Source organism: Cnephaeus nilssonii (genome assembly GCF_951640355.1).
Source record: "Cnephaeus nilssonii genome assembly, chromosome: 12".
Taxonomy (NCBI): Eukaryota; Metazoa; Chordata; class Mammalia; order Chiroptera; family Vespertilionidae; genus Cnephaeus; species Cnephaeus nilssonii.
In genome coordinates this window covers 19,382,103-19,402,789 of record NC_137083.1, presented here as the reverse complement: position 1 = coordinate 19,402,789, position 20,687 = coordinate 19,382,103, and the positions used below count along the sequence as shown (strand labels likewise).

Sequence of the window (20,687 nt, the reverse complement as noted above, 5' to 3'; positions counted from 1 at the left end):
TCAGACTTTAATTAATTAAAGTCTTCCATAGAAAAGGATGTGGTGTTATAAGTTTCCATCCAAGACATTTAATTCTAGTTTAAACATATTTCTAATGTATGACGGCATATTAATTGAATAGTGAAATAACAGTAAAAGGTTAAAGACCAGAGGATGTTCTAAATGAATGAGGAGCAGTTGGCTGCTACATATACATGTAAAAAAAGAACAGCTGGAACTTTCTTGGAATTAAAGAAATGTACCCATATGTGCACAAATAAAATACAAATGTTTACTATGTACAGTACCGAATGCCAACTTATAAGTCAGCTAATCTGTGGAGGAAAATTCAATATCAGTAGTTATATAACAGTAATGTTAAAAGATTTAAAGCAAGTAATTTGTTTCACTAATACATTGGTAACAAACTATAGCCACTGTGCTCTTCCCTGAAGGTCATATTGCATTAATGACTTTGGTTTTCTTTTCTTTAATCATAATATTTTACTCAAAATTTTATGTAAAATGATATCTTTGTTCTAAATCACTCAAATATTCCCATGTTGACATCCATAAATTATATGTAAATTTCCTTATTTTCAGCTCATATGCATCAATAAATTTATCTAATGATTCTACTGGCTTAGGCATTAAGGAAAAATATCAGAAAGAATTTCTTTAAATAAAAGGTTTTGAAATAACACATTTTCCTAATTTGAAGTGTAATATAAACTAATTTTGACAAATTTCAGTTAAAAAAATGTAAAGCATGATCTATTATCTCATTTTTTGAGATAATCACTTTTTAAATACCTCATATCATGTATATACAAAAATATAATAATAATTCTACTTAAGTAATTTTATCACAGGCTTTCTTCCTGTTTATTCCACATCATAAACATTCTCAGATATTATTAAAATTCAATTGTATTGCTATATATCATATTAAAAAACATGTACACACTTCAAACTTATACAGTGTTATATATTATTTCTCAATACATAATAAATACATAAATAAAATCATTAATGTAAGTAAAGCAAAACAATACTTCAACCCATAATTTTTAATGGCTATGTCATAATTAAGCCAATAATTCCCCTAAATTTGGACATTTACATAATTTCTCATTATGCAATAAATACAGTGGGCAGCAAAAGTTGGTTTACAGTTGTTTGTGTGGAAAATAATGTAATAATTAATAAATAATAATACAAGTAGACTCTGTGTTTCATGTACTCATAACTGTAAACCTACGTTTGCCCCAACCTGTATGTTTAGATATAAATCATTTCTATACTTATGAACTTATAATAGATTTATTTAATAATAATTATTAAATTAAAGGACTTAAACTTTTTTCTTATATATTTTGAATATTATTATAGTATTTAATTGTATAAAAATATATATTCAAAAGGAGAGTCAAATTTTCTTTTAGTCACATGTATCTTTGCCAAATCTTATAGCCACACAGAAAATAATACTGAGGCATAAACATCTTTATGATGTTGAATGATAAGGTGAGGATATAAAATTAGTTACAATACCACATAGATTAAACAACAGTTAAAAAGCTAACAGGTAGCCCTAGCCAGTTTCATTCAGTGGTTAGAGCATTGGCCCACAGACTGAAGGGTCACAGGTTTGATTTTGGTCAAGGGCAAGTATCTCAGTTGCAGGCTCAATCCCTGGCCAAGTCGGGGCAAGAAGCAACCAACTGATCTCTCTCTCTCTCTCTCTCTCTCAACCTCCCCCTCCCCCCTACCCCCCCACCCTCGTTCCACTCTGTCTAAACATCAATGGAAAAACTATCAGCTAATGTGGCAGGGTCTTCTCATCTGGAGGAGGAAGAGTGATGAAATTTGAAGAAGGCAGTATTCTCAAAGGATGGCATGTAGTAAAGAAAAAGGAAGACAGAAGGGAGGAATTTCATTCTTTCTTTACCTATTTCCATCTTTTTCCCTTGGGATAATGTTTTTTAGTTTAGAGAACACTTTGTTTTTTTCTTACACTCTCTTCTGCTATTAAAAATACCCTTCCTTCCTGCTAAAGCAAAGCTTTGCTTTCCTGGTATTCTGACTGGGAATTTCAAATTAATATGTGTTCAAGGGCTGCTTTTCTTCCATGCAGTATTTTGCCACCTGCATCCCTCCAATGTAGTCAAAATATGTGCACACAGACTCAGACACAAACTGCCCCTACATATACATGGCCAAGGTGTTTGTCTTACATGCTAGACATACCCTGATTTATTAAAGTCTACTAGAGAGGTTTAAAATGCCAAACTTTTTTAAAAGTTGAAATCAACTTAATGGCTAGACTAATGCATTTATTTCATTTTTGTTTGTTTATAATTTTTAGATAACTGAATATTCTCCTTGACTAGCAAGGGAAGCTCAATTTCATTATCTGCTGTAACCAGCACATTCACTCCCTCAGGATAAAAACACTGTTATAGTTCCTTGTTAATTACTAACTTCTGCATGAAATTTGAATAAAAAGTTAATATTTGAAACGGTAACATATAAAATATTCAGAAATCAAACAGCAAAATGAAAACAAAAGAAAAAGCAATGGAAATCCAAAATAGCCCATCATAAAACAATTAAAACAAATACTGTAAAGAATCCCTTTAAAGAAATAGATTTCATTAATAAAAAGAACAGACAATATATTCAGGAAGAATTTAAAAATAATGCCTAACTACAAAAATGTACAAAACCTCCAACTCAGAATAGCACAGTTAGGTACTTTTAAAATGAGAAATGCAGATTAATTCTCTTTTTATCTCTTAGAGTTCTTTAAATCCTAGACACATTTAAAATTCCTATTTAAATTTGATGTAATTACTGCCTTTTAAAAATCAAATAGCATCTTCCATAATTTTTGTTAATCCTCACCAGAGGACATGCTTATTTGAGAGAGATAGAGAGAGAGAGAGAGATTATTCGGTTGCCTTCCTGTACGTGCCCCCACCAGGGATCAAATCTGCAACATAGGCATGTGCCCTGACCAGGAATCGAACCCACAACATTTTGTTGTATGAAATGACACTCCAACCAACTGAGGCACTCTGGCCAGGACATCTTTCATAATTTTATACTGGGTAAAAGATGTGTAGACTCCTTGCTTTCCACTAGGTTCACTAGATGTCCTGTTACTCCAGGCTTAGCGAGCCGGCCAGGGTGATGTAAGAAAAGACAACAACATAAGGACTCTTAGGGACGAAATTTCTTATCGTCAAGTATAGAAAGCTTGGCAAAACCATCAGTGATTAGTACATTATTTCATTATTGCTCAATTACTCACAAGGCATAAGGTATTACTTGCATGTGACCATGGATAGCTTATTACACAATACCAACTGTTCAAATATACAGTGACGTGTCTTGGACCTGTTTTCTTCAAAGTCACGTTTTAAAGCACATGACTTTTTAAATGTTGAAAATACATTTAATTGCAAACACCATGAACCTTTCTTACAGTAAATATAAAACTGAAATGTTCTTTGATATTGGTTGATTTTCTCTTATTTTTCTAACAAGATACTCTGAAACTGTGAATGCCACACTCAGTAAGAAAATGTGCTTTATGTAATTTTTTGGATAGAGTACATTTTCTCAAGCATCAATAGGGAAAGATGTCAGTATGCTAATGGCTTTAACTATCAGAAGAGACATGAATTTAAATCATTATGCATAAAAAATTCTTACTTGGTTATTCAATATATTTTGAAAATATTGTTATGTTTGTTTCATTCACCAAAATTAAATTCTACAAATAGCAGCTGATTCTTTCATTTAATTAGAATCAAATTACTAGTTTCGGTATTAATGGTTTGATTTGACATGTTTAAAAAGTGTAGAAGGTACTTAATAGACCTGTCTTCCACCCTAAAATGAACAACTGTTCAGGGAAATGAAGTTGTTCAAAGACACATTTTCTTTCTGCGAATCTGTGAAATATAATATAATTATTCTCTTTTAATGAGTTTCTCCATGAGGAACAATCTTTCAGAGCTTGAACAGGTAAAATATAATGATAATTGGAGCAGCTTTGTAAATAAAAGGATGAAGGAGATTGCTATTTTGTCCCATATTACTGGATAATTAGAATAACAGTGTGGCATTCATCAGGCATTTGAACTTTCTCAAAAAAGCTCCCCAGGGCTTATTTAAATTAGTCATGTTTATCCATGGAGATTTTCAGTCTTATTTCAAGTGACTGTCACCTTATAACATTCAGGCCTCAATCGCTAGCTTATTCTGATTAACAGTTGTACTTTACAACAGCCAATAGACACTACCTAAAACAAAACAAAACAAAAAATTCCCTGAGTTTGCAAATCCACAGTTTATCAAAGGAAGATCAATAAAAATGTTTTTTATTAAGCCAGGGAAATAATCATTCAATGTGGAGGAAATGATGAACTTTAAAAACAGAGTTGGCTGGATACTGTCCAAGAAGCTACCATTTATTTGTTAACTAGCGCTCTCTCTCTCTCTCTCTCTCTCTCTCTCTCTCTCTCTATATATATATATATATATATATATATATATATATATATATATATATATATATTTGTGCATGGGCAGGTCCCTCAGCCCAGCCTGCACCCTCTCCAATCTGGGACCCCTTGGGAGATGTCCGACTGCCAGACATCCCTCTTGCAATCCGGGACCGCTGGCTCCTAACTGCTCACCTGCCTGCCTGCCTGATCACCCCTAACCACTCTGCCTGCCTGCCTGATGCCCCTAACTGCTCTCCCCTGCTGGCCTGATCCCCCTAACTGCCTCTGCCCACCACCATGGCTTTGTCCAGAAGGACGTTTAAAAGGTTGCCCAGAAGATGTCTGGTCTAATTAGCATATTACCCTTTTATTAGCATATATATATATGGAACTCCAGTCTTTAGTTGCCTTGGTTAACTCAAATTCATACAGCTCAAAGATAATTTAGTAGATTGTGGGATTTGACTCTTTCAATAAACAGGTCTCTTTGCTCTGTACTGGACCCCCTGTCACTCTCTGGTAGTTAGATAAGTGTGTGCAAAGAGAACCAGATGCCAGATTCTAGTGGTTCCATTGCTTGCATCAAGGTAACCAGCAGAGAACAAAAACAAAAAACACCTTAAAAATAGAGATAGAATAATGTCTCTCCTGGTAGGACTTGAAATCTCTAAATGTCATTCCTCAAGATGGTACAATTGAAGTTTAATTCTCAATGAGATTATACTGTTTCTTTTGTATTATTTCCTATCTGAGGAAAGGAAAACAGCTTTTAATACCAACAGAAAAAAATAAAAATAAAACCATGACCTATGTTTAACAACGTATGTAGTTGATTTCATGTCTTTTTCATAGTTCTTTAATGTTTACTATTTTTTTAAATCCTCCCTAACTTTTTGTCATATGTCCTGATTATAGTGAGGGGACAGAAGAAAGCTAGGTAGACAAGGGCGGGACCATGAGAAGAGGAAGGAGAACCTGGCAACTCAGGTAGGCAGAAGCTCCTAAGGCAATCCATAAAATATATGGATGTTGCTAAGACAGGAAACTTGCAAATAACCAATCACAAGGCAAATGGCATATAAACCAATCCCAAGAATGTGGCTGAGGCAAAATTCTTTGAAAGGACCAATCATGAACTAGCAAGGCTGTATCTATCCCACCTCCTCCCAGATAAAAAGAGCGTGCTCCCTCTCCTTATTCTTTTCTCTCTCTAGTGTGCAATGGGTTCCTGATGTTCCTGTGGCAGGAGAACACATCCCTGAGCTCACATGTGGGCCTCCACACATGGACTAACAGATTTGACTTAGCTTGGATACTAGACGCCCGGAGGTAACATGGACACGGGCCTGCTCCTGAAACCCCAGCTGCGCCTTTTATTATCAATAAACTTTGCTCCTGCTAATCATTTTTGTCTGCAGATCCATTCTTTCATTTTTCGAGACAATGAACTCGAACTCAATCCCACCACACTTTGGTTTCAATAGAACAAATTATTTTAAGTTCCCTGGAACACATCTCTTATAGGATCTTCAAAACATTACCCTCAAATGGCAAGATTATGATAGGGTTTTATATTTAGGAAACGTCTATGCATAGTCTCATATTTGGAAACTTTATGTGACATCTATTTGATAGCATGCTTTATGGGTGTTATTTAATTAGTTGAAGCTTGTATAATCAGCCAATATTTATTTAACTTAAAAATGCATTTTATATTTTTACCACTGCATTAGTTAAATTTACTTAAAATTATAATGCAGTCTTGGTCTGGGTAGATGACCTACCATTATTTTCAACAGACTCAGGGTTGGATACTATGTCACAGAAACAAATAAGATGGTTATTTTATCACTGATAGTGGACATCAACATTATAGAGAAAATGACCTGTTAAAGCATTCCTATTTTTCATCCTTCTCGGATGTTACAATTAAAATCAAAGTATATATATATACTAGTAGCCCATTTGCAGGAAAAATCCTGCAAGCTGCCGCTGCCGCCGCTGTTGTGGCCACCGCTCCTGCACCCGTGCGCCACTGCCACCAGCCCCGCTCCGCCCCGCTCCGCCCCACTCCGCCCTGCCCCGCCCCACCCGGACTTTCCCTCTGGCAGCCATCTTGCTTTCCGCTTTTCCTCCATCTTCCTTCTAAGTTGTCTTCAGTCTTCACTCCTCCCTCCCTCAGTGTATGCAAATTAACCGCTATCTTTGTTGGGTAATTTGCATACTCACCCTGATTGGCTGGTGGGTGTGGCTTTGGATGGTGGGCGTGGTTTGGGTGTAGCGAATGTGCGGTCAATTTGCATATTACTATTTTATTAGGTAGGATATATATATGCCCTTAATAGCAACAATCTCATTTATAATATTAGAGAATACTATTTTCTTGTTTAAATGAATACTTATATGTTATATTACATCCAAAATAATTGTGTGGCCTTGCAAATTTTACTATAAGTTTTCTACCATTATTCTGCATGTCAGATTTGTTTTGGGAATTTTACTGCATATCAGATTTTGAAAATTTGACAACTGAACATGGGAAAAAGGAGAAATAATGCTAGCTACAAAAAGGTACTTTATATAGCTCCAGAAGGAATATAAAAATATCCCAAAGATCATTTAGTGTTTTAATTGTTCCTAAAATACTAATTTATTCAATTTATGGTTTCTCCTTTCCAAATTTCTAGGAGGCTAGCAGTTTCTATGAAGTTTTTATAGTGTCATGACAAATAAATTTCATAAATGCTTCTTCATAATATAAATGCTTTTATAGGATAGCTAGGCCAAAGATAAGAATACATGGTCTTATATTTTGAAATATAGTTCTAATTTTATACACAGGAAATATGTCTTATATTCTCTAATTTTGTTTTATTACTGTTTATAAACTTTGAAAGCATGACTTTTATTTTAAAAAAGTCACAACATTAAGACATCCGGGTTAATGATGCAATCTTTAATTGGGAACACATTTTTATATTTTGATAGCTTTTATTAAGTTCACGCTATTGTATGTGTTACCTACTGCTGGAAAACTTCAAGGGAGGTTGTTTAAAAACATACAATTAGGAACTCATTTTGAGATATCTCCTTAAAGGCTACTAGCTAGCAAATGTTTGGGTCTATCTCTTTTCAACCAATTATCATGTATTAGTATGTCCATATATTTTTGTGAAATGCAACATCTCAAATGCCATGATCTTTTTTCAACAATTTTAATATCCAACCAAAATAATGCAGCATGAAATCCTTTTCTTGTTTCTAAACTTAATTGATTTAATCACTGACTTTAAATGTTTGGAAATTATTCTGCTTGCTGGTGTTTGAATGCCAAACACATCATCTACAGTTCTAAAATGTTGCAGTTATATTTAGATAACTTAAAACACTGCCATGTAAATTACCCTAAATAACCCATAGAAATGTATAGAAAAATTGATAATGGATGACAAAAGCCCATTACCATAAAATTTCAGATAAGTATAACTTTTACAAGGTATTGAAAGTGTTGGGGTCTAGCTATTTAAATGCTCCTTGTGCAATTATCCAGACAATACGACATACAGCACCCACACATTAATCTCTGCTCCTCCAGAACTCATCATCCCCATTTTAAAGGTGAAGACATCAGAGCCAATAACCTCATTTATCTGCAGAGGCAAAAGAAATTCAAGTTTTGCCAAGCGTTCATAGACATCAACTCATTTATTCTCTTTGATCAATTTGTTTTAAACTGACCTCTTTCCCCCTACTTCTTCAGAGGTTTCAAAAATATATTAATAAAGTCATTTGATGTAGAGAGATTTCTTGACAGCTAATCCTAGGAGGAATCAGGGTTTTAGTCTTCTCTAGCCCAGTGCACAGACAAAAAATAAGCTAGGGTGGGGACGTGTACAGTGTAAAGTTCATGGAAGAGCTTATTCTTGGGAAACTGGTACATAGTACATTTTACACAAGATAATGAAGAATAAAAATATTGTTTATACTAAGAATTCAAAATTGGGGCTATGCAAACTATATAAAGTGGTAGAAGCTGAAGTATTTGCCTGGTGCAATTTTCCACACTTTAGTATTGTTTGTTCTACCTTCAATTTTTTCATGTCCATGTACCTCCAGTATTACTGCTTAGTTTTGGTTTTTACTTAAATAAATTTATTGTTAAAATTAAATTTATATTACAATTATACTTTTTAAAAAACATATCCCTTACTATGAAGAGAAAACACCTGTAATAGTAAACTATTAAACTTTAAAATATTCATCTGTTACTGCTTAAACCATCTCCATTTTCTATCAGTTGAATGCATGCTACACTTTGGGAAATTCCATCCAAATAAGAGAATTAACATTGGTAAATGGGAATTAAATTATTGAAAGTTTCATAGAGACATCGTATATTAATTAGTTTTAATAATATACCTGGCTAGCTGTATCCATAGGGGGGGTAGATAGTCACCCAGTTAATGAGGATTTAAGCAGGAAATCCAGCTGCTCCCGAAAGTACCTCTCTTTAGCTTCTGGCAAATGTTTGAAACTATGGCTTAAATATAATTACTTTTGCTCAGTGGTTTTCAAGTTTTTCAAAGCAATCAACCTCTTTTTTTAAAAAAAGGAGCAATTTTTTAGAAACCAGTAAATAAAAGAGAAACTTAGCATGTTATTTGTAAAAATGCATTTTAAATGTTTAAATTGCTACCACTTTAAATGCAGTAAATCTATGAAAACAATGAAGTTATTTTGAAGAAGACAGCTGCAATGTCACAGGCATCCTATTTTTCATTGACCTCTTTTTTTTGTTTAGGGTGTGTAGTGGTGGGAATGTCCTGACACTGACAGATAAGTAATTGTAAATGGTACACATTTTTTACATCTCACGTGGCTATCTTGTATCATTCTGATTTCAGCGCTGGATAGTGGAATAGTTGGGCTTATTATCTTCAGAATTGAAACCATTTGAATAACTAAAAAGTGCTCACATTACCTGAGAGACCCTCACTGTTCAGTTAAAAAATACTTCCAAAATGTCTTTTTAATACTGTGTTTTTTGTTTTGTTTTTAACTTTTTCAGTACAAGTGTATGATATGATGTTACTTGCTCTCTGGTTCAGATGTTCACTTGAAGTTTCAATTAGTCAAATTTATTTCATTCTGCATACTTAGCTGAAATGTGTTTCAGTTTCTTTGCTGGCTCTTTATTTGCAGTGGTGAACATGTTTATATCACAAATCTGTGATAAAATGCACTTGATATACAAACTAGTACAAGACTATTATTTTGGGGAGTGAGCTTACTAGTGCAATTTCTTTATAAGCAAAAATTTTCCAAACAGGAGGGACCATTTTCTTTTAAAATATTAGCATTGTCACCTGTTTGCATGCCCATTGATTGTTATGCTGTTGGTTGACTATGTCAAACAAAAGTACCTGAGCTTGTAGGCCTTTTAATTCCATTTAATTAACAAGTGCTATGGTGGTAATATACCCATTTGTATAATTATCCTCATTTAATATGCAAATATATATTTTTAGATGACCATTGTAGAGCTACAGATTCTCCCTCCAGTTAATGTGATTGTTACTGATTACTAATTTACATCTGTATATGTATATACATATGAACATCTACATATATATATATATATGTGTGTGTGTGTGTGTGTGTGTGTGTGTGTGTGTGTGTGTATACACACACATCTATTTCTTGAATCTACCTACTATTAATTGATGGAGAAGAAGAGGAAGAAGAGAAGCAGGAGAAGAGGAAGTTGTTTTTTTGTCTGGTAACACAATTTAAAGGTTTGAAAGTCATTAATATGAAGAAAATTATTATATAGAACACACTTTAGGGTGTTTTTATTATAGTTTTTATTGTTCCAAAATATGGCGATAATGAATTGGAACCGCTGAAGAATTTTAGGGCACCTCTGAAGAATTGGAGTTATAACTCAGTTTGAAAAATAATGGTTTAGCTGAAGGCCTTTATTTCCTTTAAAATGCAAATATCTCTCCTTTCGTGCAATCAGTCATTTATACATTAATGTGCATAAATTTATTAGACATCTTGCTGGTGCTTAGAATTAATTCAGAAGAGGGGGCAGCGAAGATGAACTCAGCAATTGATACAAATGGGGATGATGGACTCTTAAGGCTAAGAGCACTGGAGATGTACCCGGCCTACCTTACAGCTTTGCTTGAAGATCTGCTGTCTATATATTATACACTCATTTATATTTCAAAGAAGAAAGAAAAGAGAGAAAAACAATAAAAGACAAACCCACTAAGGAAATGTTCACTGAATTAGATGAGTGTGAGTGTGAATCTGATTCAGAATTGCATCCAACTGTTATAGAATATTTTTCTGGAACAACAATGCAATTAAGTGAATTCCTTATAATTTTCATCAACTTGAATGAAATCAACGCCAAAATTTCCAACCAGTGAATTTCTTAACTGAAGATACTCTAATCTTACACTGTGAATATCCTCAAATATTGCAAGCAAATATTGTGCCGGACTTCCTGATCATGTACAGCATAATATATATAAGAATTTAATGCTCAAAACTTAATCCTGTACCTTTGGTCTATGACACTTTTTAAAATTGAATCTTTATTTTTGAAAGTATTACAAATGTTTCTTTTTCCCCCCATGGACCCCTTCTAATCTGCACCCTTTTCCCTAGGCCTTCAACACACTATTGTCTGTGTCCATGGGTTATGCATATTCATATAAATTCATTGGTTCATCTCTTCCCACCCACCCAACCACCCACCCCCACCTTTCCTCTGAGATTGGACAGTCTGTTCCATGCTTCCATGTCTCTGGATCTATTTTGTTCATCAGTTTATCTTGTTCTTTAGTTTCCACATATGAATGAGATCATGTGATGCTTCTCTTAATCTAACTGGTTTATTTCGCTTAGCATAATATTCTCCAGGTCCCTCTATGCTGTCTCAAAGGGTAACAGATAATTCTTTTTTTTTATAGCTACACTAGAGGTCTGGTGCACAAAATTCATGCACTCGGGAGGGGGGGCCCTCAGCCTGGATTGCGAGAGGGTGCAGGCCAGGCCGAGGGACCCCATCGGTGCACAATCGGGGCTGGGGAGAGACACCAGAAGTTGGCCAGCTGAGGAGGGAAAGCGGAAGGGCTCCAGGGCGTGTCCAGCCTGTCTCGCTCAGTCCCATTTGGCTGGACCCCAGCAGCAAGGTAACCTACCAGTCAGAGTGTCTGCCCCCTGGTGGTCAGTGCACATCATAGCAATCAGTTGAGCAGCCTTAGCATGTCATTAGCATATTACACTTTGATTGGTTGAATGGCCGACCAGACAATCGAACACTTAGCATATTAGGCTTTTATTATATAGGATAGTATTCCATAGTGTAAATGTACCACAGCTCTTTTACCCACTCATTTACCGGTGGGCATTTGGGCTGTTTTCAGTTCTTAGCTACTGTTAATAGAGGTGCTATAAACATAGGGGTGCATATATTCTTTCTGATCGGTGTTTTGGGCTTCTTAGGATATATTCCTAGAAGTGGGATCACTGGTTATGACACGTTTTTTAATTAAAAAGAAAACTTGTAAACTTTTTTCTTAATATATATCTTTCTACTAAATAAAATAATTTACCTTTATTAAAAAAAATCTTAGTTATGCATGATTCCCCAACTCCACCCACCCACATCAGCAAAAGCTTTTGAAGATTTGTGGAAACAAGAATCCATTTCAATATAGTAAACATTTCTTAAACTTTAGTATTTTATGGAAGCATATCAGAAAAATTATTAGTTAATATTTTGAGAAAATGCTCCTGATAAAGAAGTTACACTATTCAATTTTTCACTTTCTTACTAATATAGTAAAATACATTAATTTGAATCTGGGTTAAAGAAATATGTTGGACTAGAATTATATTTTCCACATTTCATTCTAACCTCTATATTTGCAATCATTTTGTGTATATTTGAAAATACATTTAGATTTAAAATGCTCATTGACCTTCACATTAATATCATTGTTGTTTTTGTGAAATTGAAAACAAAATGATTGAATAATATACCATTTAGGAAAGGGATTCATACAGATGTTTTAAGTATTAAATTTCACTCCTCACTATCAAGTATAACATTTAATAATTAACAAAATAAATTTAAAATTAAAACTTCAAAGCTTGAAGATACTTAAAAAGAGGAGATATTTTCCACTATTCTGTTGTAAAATATATCAAAATAAAATATTTTCTTGGGAAATTTAATTAAAAGGAAAAAGTAATTAACATATACTAATCTACTTTTTATATTTAGCTGATAAGGTCATTTTTATCAATGAAATTACACTTATCTTGAAATAAAACTAAACCCTATAAGCATAGTTCAGTAAGAGGGGGAACAAAAAAATTGAGCCAATTTAGTTACAAACATTCTTCTGTTATTGTTCACACAATGATCTTCAAAAACTCTAATTTCTACTGTTTTTCTCCATTTTGTACTGAGAATAAGTATCCCTAAGTCATAAACCCTTTAGATTTCCACTTTCTCCTTTCCCACATTTATGAAAATTTGGTCCCAATTGTTTCACACAGCAAGAAGGTAAAATGGGAAGAGATTCCTATAGTTATGAGCACTGATAGTCCATGAGGATAGTTCTGGCTGATATCTCTTTGCTTTATTCCAAATGTGTATGATTGAGAAAAGCATACACAGAAGAAGAGTGAGGCCAGTAAATGGCATTTCTGCAGTAGCTCCATAGAGGGTGTACTCACTTGCCTTGGTAAAACATACCCTAGAGTCTTAAGAGTTTTAACAGCTCAATGGGTGAACATAGTTGGCAGTTGAGCATTGAGAATCAATTCAGATATTTAACTGTAATATCTACATGCAAAGGACATGGTAAGTATTGGTATGTAGTGACCAACTATAAAAATAAACCTGAAAATTATTATATGTATATATAATATACATAAAACTCTTTTTGATTGCATGAACTATATTACTATGTAATGTATATCTAATCATTGCTTCCCTAGGGAGAGAGCAGAGCTTTTTATGTTTGATCTTAGTATGGTCCTTGAACTAATTTTAATATTTAGAAATTTTTTGTTAACTTTCTTAGAAATTTACTGAAGTACTATTTAAATATAAATGCAATATTAACCACATTAAATCTTAGATGTTTATAATCCTACTAGTGGCCCAGTTCACGATATTAAATGGGAATTAATTAGAGGAAATATTTTAATATTGCTATTTGCCCTTTCTCTATAATAGAAGTGTCCGAGATGAAAAAAAATTAGTAAAATGTATATGAAAATCTCCCTCCTGTCAGAGTCTGGGGTGTGCTGCAGGACCCAGAGTCAAGTCACAACCCATTACCCGCATGCGCTTTGAAAACACAGGAGACCCAGACCCAGGTGGTCCCACCCCCATTGGGTGAGACCCAGACCCGGCAGGCCCCACCCCCATCAAGTCCCTCTGAGTTGGGGGCGCAATCTCAGGTACCCTGTCAAGCCACACCGGGTTGGGGTGCAGCCTCAGGTCCCCCGGCCTGGTGCCTGAGGTGGGGGGGGGGTCTTGGCCTGAGGTCCCCTGGCCTGGAACAGGGGTGGGGGGCAGCCTGAGGTCCCCCGGCCTGGCACTGGGGCGGGGGGGCACAGCATGAAGTCCCTGTCAAGCCCCACCAGGCAGGGGGAGCAGCCTGAGGTCCCTTGGCCCAGCGCTGGGGCGGGGGGTGGCGCAGCATGAGGTCTCTCAGCCTGGAGCTAGGGTGGGGGGCACAGCCTGAGTTCCCCTGTCAAGCCCCGCCGGGCGCAGGGCAAGGCCTGAGTTCCCTGTCAAGCCCTGCCAGGTGGGGGGCATGGCCTGAGGTCCCTTGCCCCAGCCAGGCACCATGCAGCCTCAGGTCCCTGCTGTTCAGTCGTGATGTTATGGCACCCCGGCTAATTTGCATATTCCTCTATTATTATATAGGATATAATAAAAGCCTAATATGCTAAGTGTCCAGTCATCTGTTTGGCCATTCAACCAATCAGAGCATAATATGCTAATGATATGCTAAAGCCGCTCAACTGCTCACTATGATGTACACTGACCACCAAGGGGCAGACCTCTGACTGGTAGGTTAGCTTGCTGCTGGGGTCTGGCCAATTGGGACTGAGCGAGACGGGCTGGACATGCCCTGGAGCCCTCCTGTGGTCCCTACCCTGCTGGCCAACCTCCCATGTCCCTCCCCTGCCCTGACCGTGCACCTGTGGGGTCCCTTGGCTTGGCCTGTGCCCTCTCACAATCCGGACTGAGGGACACCCGCCCCCCCCCCCCCCCGCCCCCAAGTGCACGGATTTCGTGCACTGGGCCTCTAGTTATATATAATTCCATTCAGCTTTAAATTTATAGAGTCCCAAACTGCTCATTTTGTCTATGTATTTCTCCTTTAAAATTTCCCCATGTTTTCATATAGTTTTTTTCATTTTGAGTATAAAGCACTTTAATTAATTTGGTATAAACTTACTTATATTAAACTAGAGGCCCGGTGCATGAAATTTGTGCAGTGAGGCGGGAGGGGTGTGTGTGTTCCTCAGCCCGGCCTGCACCCTCTCGCATTCTGGGAGCTCTCACTCCTTACCACCCGCCTGCTTGCTGCTCCTTACCACTTGGCTCGATGCTCCTTAGCACTGCCATGGAGGCAGGAGAGGCTCCCACCACTACTGCTGCACTCGCCAGCTGTGAGCCCAGCTTCTAGCTGAGCAGCGCTCCCCCTTGTGGGAGCACACTGACCACCAGGAGGCAGCTCCTGCATTGAGTGCCTGCCCCCTGGTGGTCAGTGTGCATCATAGCGACAGGTCGTTCTGCTGTAATGGTCACTTAAGCTTTTATTATATAGGTTACACTACTTTTGAAAAAGAGAAAAAGACAAATACCATATGATTTCACTTATATGTGGAATCAAAAGAAAATAATGAATGAATAAACAAAATTGAAACAGACTCATAGAGGCAAAGAGTAGACTTGTTGTTGCCAGAGGAGAGGGGGCTGGGGGACTGGGTGAAAGAGGTGAAGGGATTAAGAAGTACAAATTGGTAGTCATGGGGACATAAAATACAGCATAGGGAATAGAGTCAATAATATTGTGATTAAATGCATAGGATGCCAGGAGGGTAGTGAAAATATAGGGGAGAACACTTTGTAAAGTATATGATTGTCTTAACTACTAGGCTGTACACCTGAAATCAATACAAAATAATATTGAAAGTTAAATGTAATTTGAAATCAAAATAAATAAATAAATTGCACTACTTTTCAAGATGTACCTCTTTAGGATTACCTACACATCTAAGGGGCATCAAAACCTCTGTCATTGGCAGGTTGTAATAAGCACTTCTTTCAAGAGGATACCTAATGCTTTCTCCATCAATCTTTGTCACTCTCATAGTCACCAAATTCCACATAACAGAAGTCACTGCCTGCTACTGAAACTTGAATCAGACACCTGAAGACATTAACCTTTTGCACGCGGATGTTGAGTGTGACTCGACACGGTTAGCATTAGAATAAAGGAATCGAGAAAAAAGCAAGCGAGTGCAAAGGGTTAAAAGCCACGTCCTATCACCATCAAGCCTAACAACCCTCCTCACATTGATTTTATTAAAAAATATACACGTTATTTTATTGGGTTCATAATAAGCCTATAACAACTTCACATTTTGTCTTTGCACTGGCCTGAGCCAGTGTGTTTTCTTAGACATCTGAATGTCATTAATAGAATTAGGTAGATTCTAAAAGGTAATGAAATAGTATGGATAATACCCATAAATTATTTGGACATGATAACTTATTAGAATGCTACCAATTTATCTTTGCTTATAAAATCTATCAACAGGAGTTGGTTGTCAAGCCCCAATGTGATATATATTACAATGTCGTGGAAAATTCTCATCCACAACTATTCTATTTTGTTCATCCTTTGCCCCCTGTGCCCCAGGTTTCCTAATTGTTGTTATTAAATTTCTGAAATAATAGCAGCAGATAATTGAAATTTATTGTGGGATATTTAAACATGCAATTATATATGGTACTTAGAACAACAGCTTAATATAAGATACTTCAATGTCACAGCCTGACTGAGCAAAGCCACAAATAAAAATTCTTGCAGCACAACCTTAGGAAAGTTTTAACTAGCCCTTGTTAGAGCAACTGGAACACCCTGAGCAAGACAATCACATTCCAGATTATGTGTACAATATACGCTATATTATTATACTCTAAATATCCAGATGTATTTATTGTCTGTAGGACGTTATATACCCAAAAGAGAATAAAGGAGTAAAAAAAAAAAATTCAGCCAGTATACACATGATTGTAGAATCTATTATGATATAATTTAATCACACATGCATATCTGATTTAAAAAAACACAACTTATAAATATATAGACGATAGTGGGATGAGATATTCTTTCATTTTGATGTAGCCTCTGAAAACAGATTAAAATACATTTAACAAACAGTGTGGGAAAACTTACCTTGACTTGCAAACTTCAACTCTTTGGCATCTGTGAGTGTGGTCCTTTTGTCAGACCCTTTCTTCTCTATCCGGCGATGGCTTCGTCTTTTCTTAGACTCTCCCCAAAGGTTGGATCCTCCATGCATGCTGGGTATATTCAAGATGGCAATTCCTTCCAGAGAGATGTTTATTAAATCTATCTGAACTCCATCACACTGATCAGTCAAAAGAAAAGAACAGAAAGATAGTTTGTCTTTCTTTCCTTGATTTCTCCTTCTGTATTTCTTTATCTCTTAATAAGAACTTTAAAATCCATAATCTTGTCATCCTATCTAATAATAGAGTAACATGTAAATTACCATCACTCCGCTACACCCACGATTGGGCGGCGGGAGGCTGGGGGGCAGGACTCGGGGTGGCCTATCCGGCCATTGAGAGGCACGGATCCGCTGCCACTGAGGGGGGCTACCCTGCTGTTGAGAGGCGCAGGGGGCGGGACTCCCGCCCCCTGTGCCTCTCAACGGCCAGATCCGCCACCGCTGAGGGGGCCTGCTGCGGACACCCAGCTGCGTCTCTCAACGGCAGGGTAGCCAGGTGTCTGCGGCAGCCCCCCTCAGTGACCGTTGAGAGGCGCAGGGGGCGGGAATCCCACCCCCTGTGCCTCTCAACAGCAGGGTAGCCCCCTCAGCGGCCGTGGACCATCAAAAGTGGGGGAGCTGGGTGCCTGTCTGTTCCGGCACCAGCAGACAGGCACCCAGCTCCACCGCGAAAAGCGAAAAAGCGAAAGCGTGTAGGGGACCCTACACGTGCATGATTCAATCATGTACTGGGCCTCTAGTTTCTAAATAAGCTTTTCAAGAACACTTCAATATTTACCCTAAATGTCAATATAGAATATAAAACAGACAATAACATTAACCTGTTATACAGACTCTTTTAAAATGATCAAATTGAATCATCAGTGTCTTTTGTTTACAGAAAACCTTTGGGAAAGAGATGCATTAGCATCTGCATGTATAACAAGTTATACATTTCCAATGTGTTACAAAAAGCTTGATTCTGGGAAGTCTGGTCAAATTTTAGGTGGACATTTTAATGATTGCCTCCTATTTAGAACACACTTCAAGGCACTATTAAGAGAAAGTGAATAAGAAGAGACGTTTGAAAAAAGAAAAGTTCAGAACAGAATTTGCAAGAGCTCTGAATTACATTAGAATGGCCAATGATGGTTTTTTGTTTTTCTTTTCTAGATCAAGTTCCAAATACAGCGTTAAAGGCGATGAAACACGTAGTTGTCCAAATGAATATGGAGGACTAGGCAGGCTGAGTGAGGGAAAGGCCAAGAGTAGCGGTAAATGTAATCGCCAACCCATCACCACTTTATAGCTGCTGTAACAACGAATTAAAAAATAAAAAACATTAATTGGGCAGGTTTTTTTCTGTTTGTCTGAAAAATACAAAACTTGCTAACAGACACAGTGGTAAACTTTAAAATATTTTGAATTCTCTCTTCATTTCCACCGATGGACATATGTAGAGAGTGACAGGCTACACTGTATTTTTGGAGTCACTCATTTCTAAAGTGGTAGTGGTAGTTTTATTTAAATACAAATAAAACCCAGACATTGTTCTCCCATGTTCAATTATAAGTCAATCTGAGAAGAGAGATGTAAATACATAAGTGTGGTTTACAAAAAACTTTGTTGGGAATATGTATTTCAGAACTTGAAGGGTATCTGCAGTGCGATTGTTTTATGTATCATGTCATAGTCCAGGAAAAAGACATTGAGAGGAATCATCATTTTCTTTCTCGTGGCAATCATGATGTCTGAACCTAGAGGAGCTAATGCTATGTCAACATGATAAAAAACAAAAAGGAAACAAATAGAACATCTTTACCCTTTTCCACTTCTGCCTCATCACACTGAACCTCATACTGCATCTTAGTCACTAAAATGTAAACACTGTGAAATAAAGCACCACATCTTGAGCCTACTTGGCAGGGCTAGAAGCAAATTCTAGAGAAGGTGCCAAGTTTTCATTCAAATTGCTTCAATGAGGGTGAAACCAAGGTCTGGATGATGTCTTCTCCTCCTTCCCCCCCGCCCCCCCACCCCAGAAACAAGTGATTTTTTTTCTCCCTTTTCATGTATTAAATTAAGATGATTTCTTTTTACTAAAGAATTCTACTCATGTGTATATTCACTTACTGCTATATATTCTAGATAAACAGATATTAATTTCATAATTAAAAGTAATCTTGTGTAAATACCCTGCAGGCCTCAATGAATCAAACACATACTGTGTGTCAGGCCTCCCACTGTCTTCAAGTGGAATGTACTGGCTGGATAATTAGATAGTACATATTTTTTAACCTTATTTGCATGCATATTATATCTTTTGCACACTGACAAGCAGCAGTAACAACAAAAGTCAGATTACCACAGGGAATTCCCACAAAGAAGTCTTCATTCCTTATAATTTGCAGCCTAAATTAAAATAATTTGATCTTTGACAAGGATGAAATGTCAAGCAGAAGGGGGTCCCCTACAAGCCATGGCCTGTGGCTTCTGAAATCTGCCTAATTTATGTCAGTCACTTCTTAATACATATTTAAGTGTTACACGAAAAAGATGATAAATATGCAATCTGACACCTTTGGTATTTCCCTGCTGTTAATTTATAAAGGTCTGGTTTCCCCCCAAACCGACTAAAATCACTTAAATAACAGAAGAATGGAGAAATAAACTGAAGTTGGGGCCTGGCTTCCATTTTCACTCAATATTGAACACAGCAGGTAGGACACTAAGACAATTATGGGACTAGGCCTTAGAACCCCACTGTGACAAGTTACTTTCAGAATTAGTGAAGAAGTCTTCCTTTGTTCTTATGCCTACAAGGAAAGCACATTGGCAAATAGGCTTAAAATAATGAACCGGGGAAGCTACATGTGACAATGGAAAAATATCAGTGTATACTATTTGTTTTCAATCTTCAGCGTCTGGTCACATGTAGTTTTAAGGAAACAGAGTAAGTAGCTCTTTAACAAAGTTAAAAAAAAAATCATGGAGTCCCAATAAAGGACTTATGAAGAACACTGAGGTTCCTATGAGAGGAGGACAGCGTACTTACATAAATTGCTATTTATTAATGATTTGTTTCCACTAGTTCTTGACCCCAGACTACCTTCCTCTGTTTGCTTTAACATTATGTTCGTTAGTCAGGAAACTTTCAGTGCTCATTCTGATGGAGACCAGGAATTGTCTGGTGCACACCAGCGGAGTGCATGGAAATAAAAGCTGAGGTGAGAGCTATGAAATATAAACAAGTTATAATACTGTGTCAGATAATATTTTCATCCGTTTCGAAGATTCATGATTTTTAAAAAGGTAGCTACAGAGGAAAAGAAAGTAAAAGCTTAAAAGCTAACAGGCTTGGTTAGTCAATAAATCCTGAATATTTTTATTATGTAGAAAAAAGGTCGTTAGCATATAGTACTATGGGAGCTATTTGCAAAGTGCAAAGCTGGGATGCCATTGTCTACTCTTTTCGGTTTTAAAGGGAAGATCTTGTTCCATAGAAATTTACCTAAAAGAAAAGAAGATGGTTTAAAAATTATTTTTTTCCAATGCATTTGAATCCTGGTTTACTAATATACCCTGCACCATACTATACAAAGGTGTTAAGGGAAAGCT

General features: G+C 36.7%; 1 protein-coding gene across 6 annotated transcripts in view; it reads right to left on the bottom strand.

The window, feature by feature from the left end:
- Positions 1-20,687, bottom strand: part of DGKB (diacylglycerol kinase beta) — a gene marked incomplete at both ends in the record, with an annotated part of 464,423 nt that overhangs the window by 112,831 nt on the left and 330,905 nt on the right. For all 6 annotated transcript variants that reach the window (XM_079785451.1, XM_079785454.1, XM_079785452.1 and 3 more), the window contains one exon: positions 17,012-17,207. In XM_079785451.1, coding sequence (XP_079641577.1) covers positions 17,012-17,207 — 196 coding nt within the window. The remainder of the gene's footprint in view (positions 1-17,011; positions 17,208-20,687) is intronic.